Source organism: Vollenhovia emeryi, unplaced genomic scaffold (genome assembly GCF_000949405.1).
Source record: "Vollenhovia emeryi isolate VEMERY1.0 unplaced genomic scaffold, V.emery_V1.0 DF944218.1, whole genome shotgun sequence".
Taxonomy (NCBI): domain Eukaryota; kingdom Metazoa; phylum Arthropoda; class Insecta; order Hymenoptera; family Formicidae; genus Vollenhovia; species Vollenhovia emeryi.
Window position 1 is genome coordinate 649 of NW_011962148.1, and position 1,482 is coordinate 2,130.

The 1,482-nt window shown below is 37.4% G+C and overlaps 1 protein-coding gene across 1 annotated transcript; it reads right to left on the reverse strand.

Annotated features, from left to right (window-relative positions):
- Positions 1-301: 301 nt before the first annotated feature.
- LOC105563812 (protein FAM32A-like) lies at positions 302-1,261 on the reverse strand (the record flags this gene model as incomplete). Its single annotated transcript, XM_012015739.1, has 3 exons — positions 302-424; positions 938-1,070; positions 1,182-1,261. Coding segments are annotated over 3 exons (336 nt in total), but the record flags the coding sequence as incomplete, so codon positions are not given.
- Between the last annotated feature and the right edge of the window lie 221 nt (positions 1,262-1,482).

Consider the following 1,482-nt stretch of genomic DNA (forward strand, 5'->3'; position numbering starts at 1 on the left):
TTAAATATACTATATACTATATATTATATTTATTTATTTACATTAACAGTATTTCAAGAAATTTTTTATATTTTTTTACCTAACGGAGCGGTATTTTCGTAGTCAACATTCATTGTCAACTATTTTATACGCCACCGTGTGACACCGCGCATACAAATAATTGTTCCTTCTTTTCTGTGATAGGAAAATAACTCGCTATCATTTCCACACCACCTTGCGGTAGACAGCTTGGTGCGTTTTTTTATAGTGGTTTCCCCGGTAGGCCTAATCCACTCTCATCATAACATAAATTTGTCGCAGTTTATTTCGTCCAGCTGACTTTAGGTATGCCAAAGTGTTCCGTCAAGCTGTCCAGATGTCGATTAAACTCATCCACCCGTTGTTTATGCGTCTTGGAAGCTTTCTGCTTGATCCTTTCGGTTTGCTACAAATTAGTGAGACGTTTAGAATTTCTGTAGCTTAGGCCAACGGCACGCGATACTATCTTCCTACTGTATACTGGGTTGTTTACGAGATCCAATAAAAATACAGAGTTTTAGATCAGGTGACTTAAGGCTAAATTCTGAATGGTTATCGTAAGAAATCCAGTAGGAAATATAGTATCGTGTGTCGCTAGTTTAAGTTAACAATGTTATTATAGGTACGTACAAAATGTACGTTTAAAGACTAGTCTACAATACATGAGTAAGCTCGTCGTAAGGAGTAAGAGAGAATCATAACCTTAAGCTTTTGGTGTAAGGAAGCTTACACCAAAATATAGGCATAATTTCTAAAATATTCGTATAACACTAACCGATGGCGAGTAAACGTGGGAGCTGAAGTAGGAGCAAGAGATAAAATTGATTTATTTACTTATTCCTACTTCTACTCCCTACTCCAGGCTTAATCCATGTATCGTAGACTTAGGCCTAATAGATACGTGTATGTATATACTTACCATTTTGTCCCGCATTTTTTGAAAAGCCAATTCCGCCTTTGTCGGCTTTACTTCCACTTTTTTAGGCTTCTCCTTTTCGAGGATCCTCGATACTTCCACCAGTTTCTTTTTCTTTCCTTGTTTGTCCTTTTTCCTGCAAAAACAATTGGTCTCAGTCATTGTCAATCAATAGGGTTACAGTGCACTTAATAATCGCAATGCTCGTGGAATTATTTTATCCTTTTTCTTACCGAAAATGAAAGACAGGGATAATGTTCGCGAGTGTTGCAATCGTTTAAAGAGTTTAAGGGAACGCAACCAAGGGAGAATATCTGATGAAGGATGCTGGAGCAGATTTCGACATCGGAGTATCGAACACGCGCGATGGCACCGTATCACGGACGGCACACGGCATAAGGAAACGGAGCAGAATGAGAACAGAATAAATGTGTAAGCGATGTATATTCGAAACAACATTAAGTATACAGGGTGAGGCATTTAAAACTGTTTTTCAGAATATTTGGAAAAATACAAATCGGATTAAAAAAAAGTTGCAATAAAAGTTG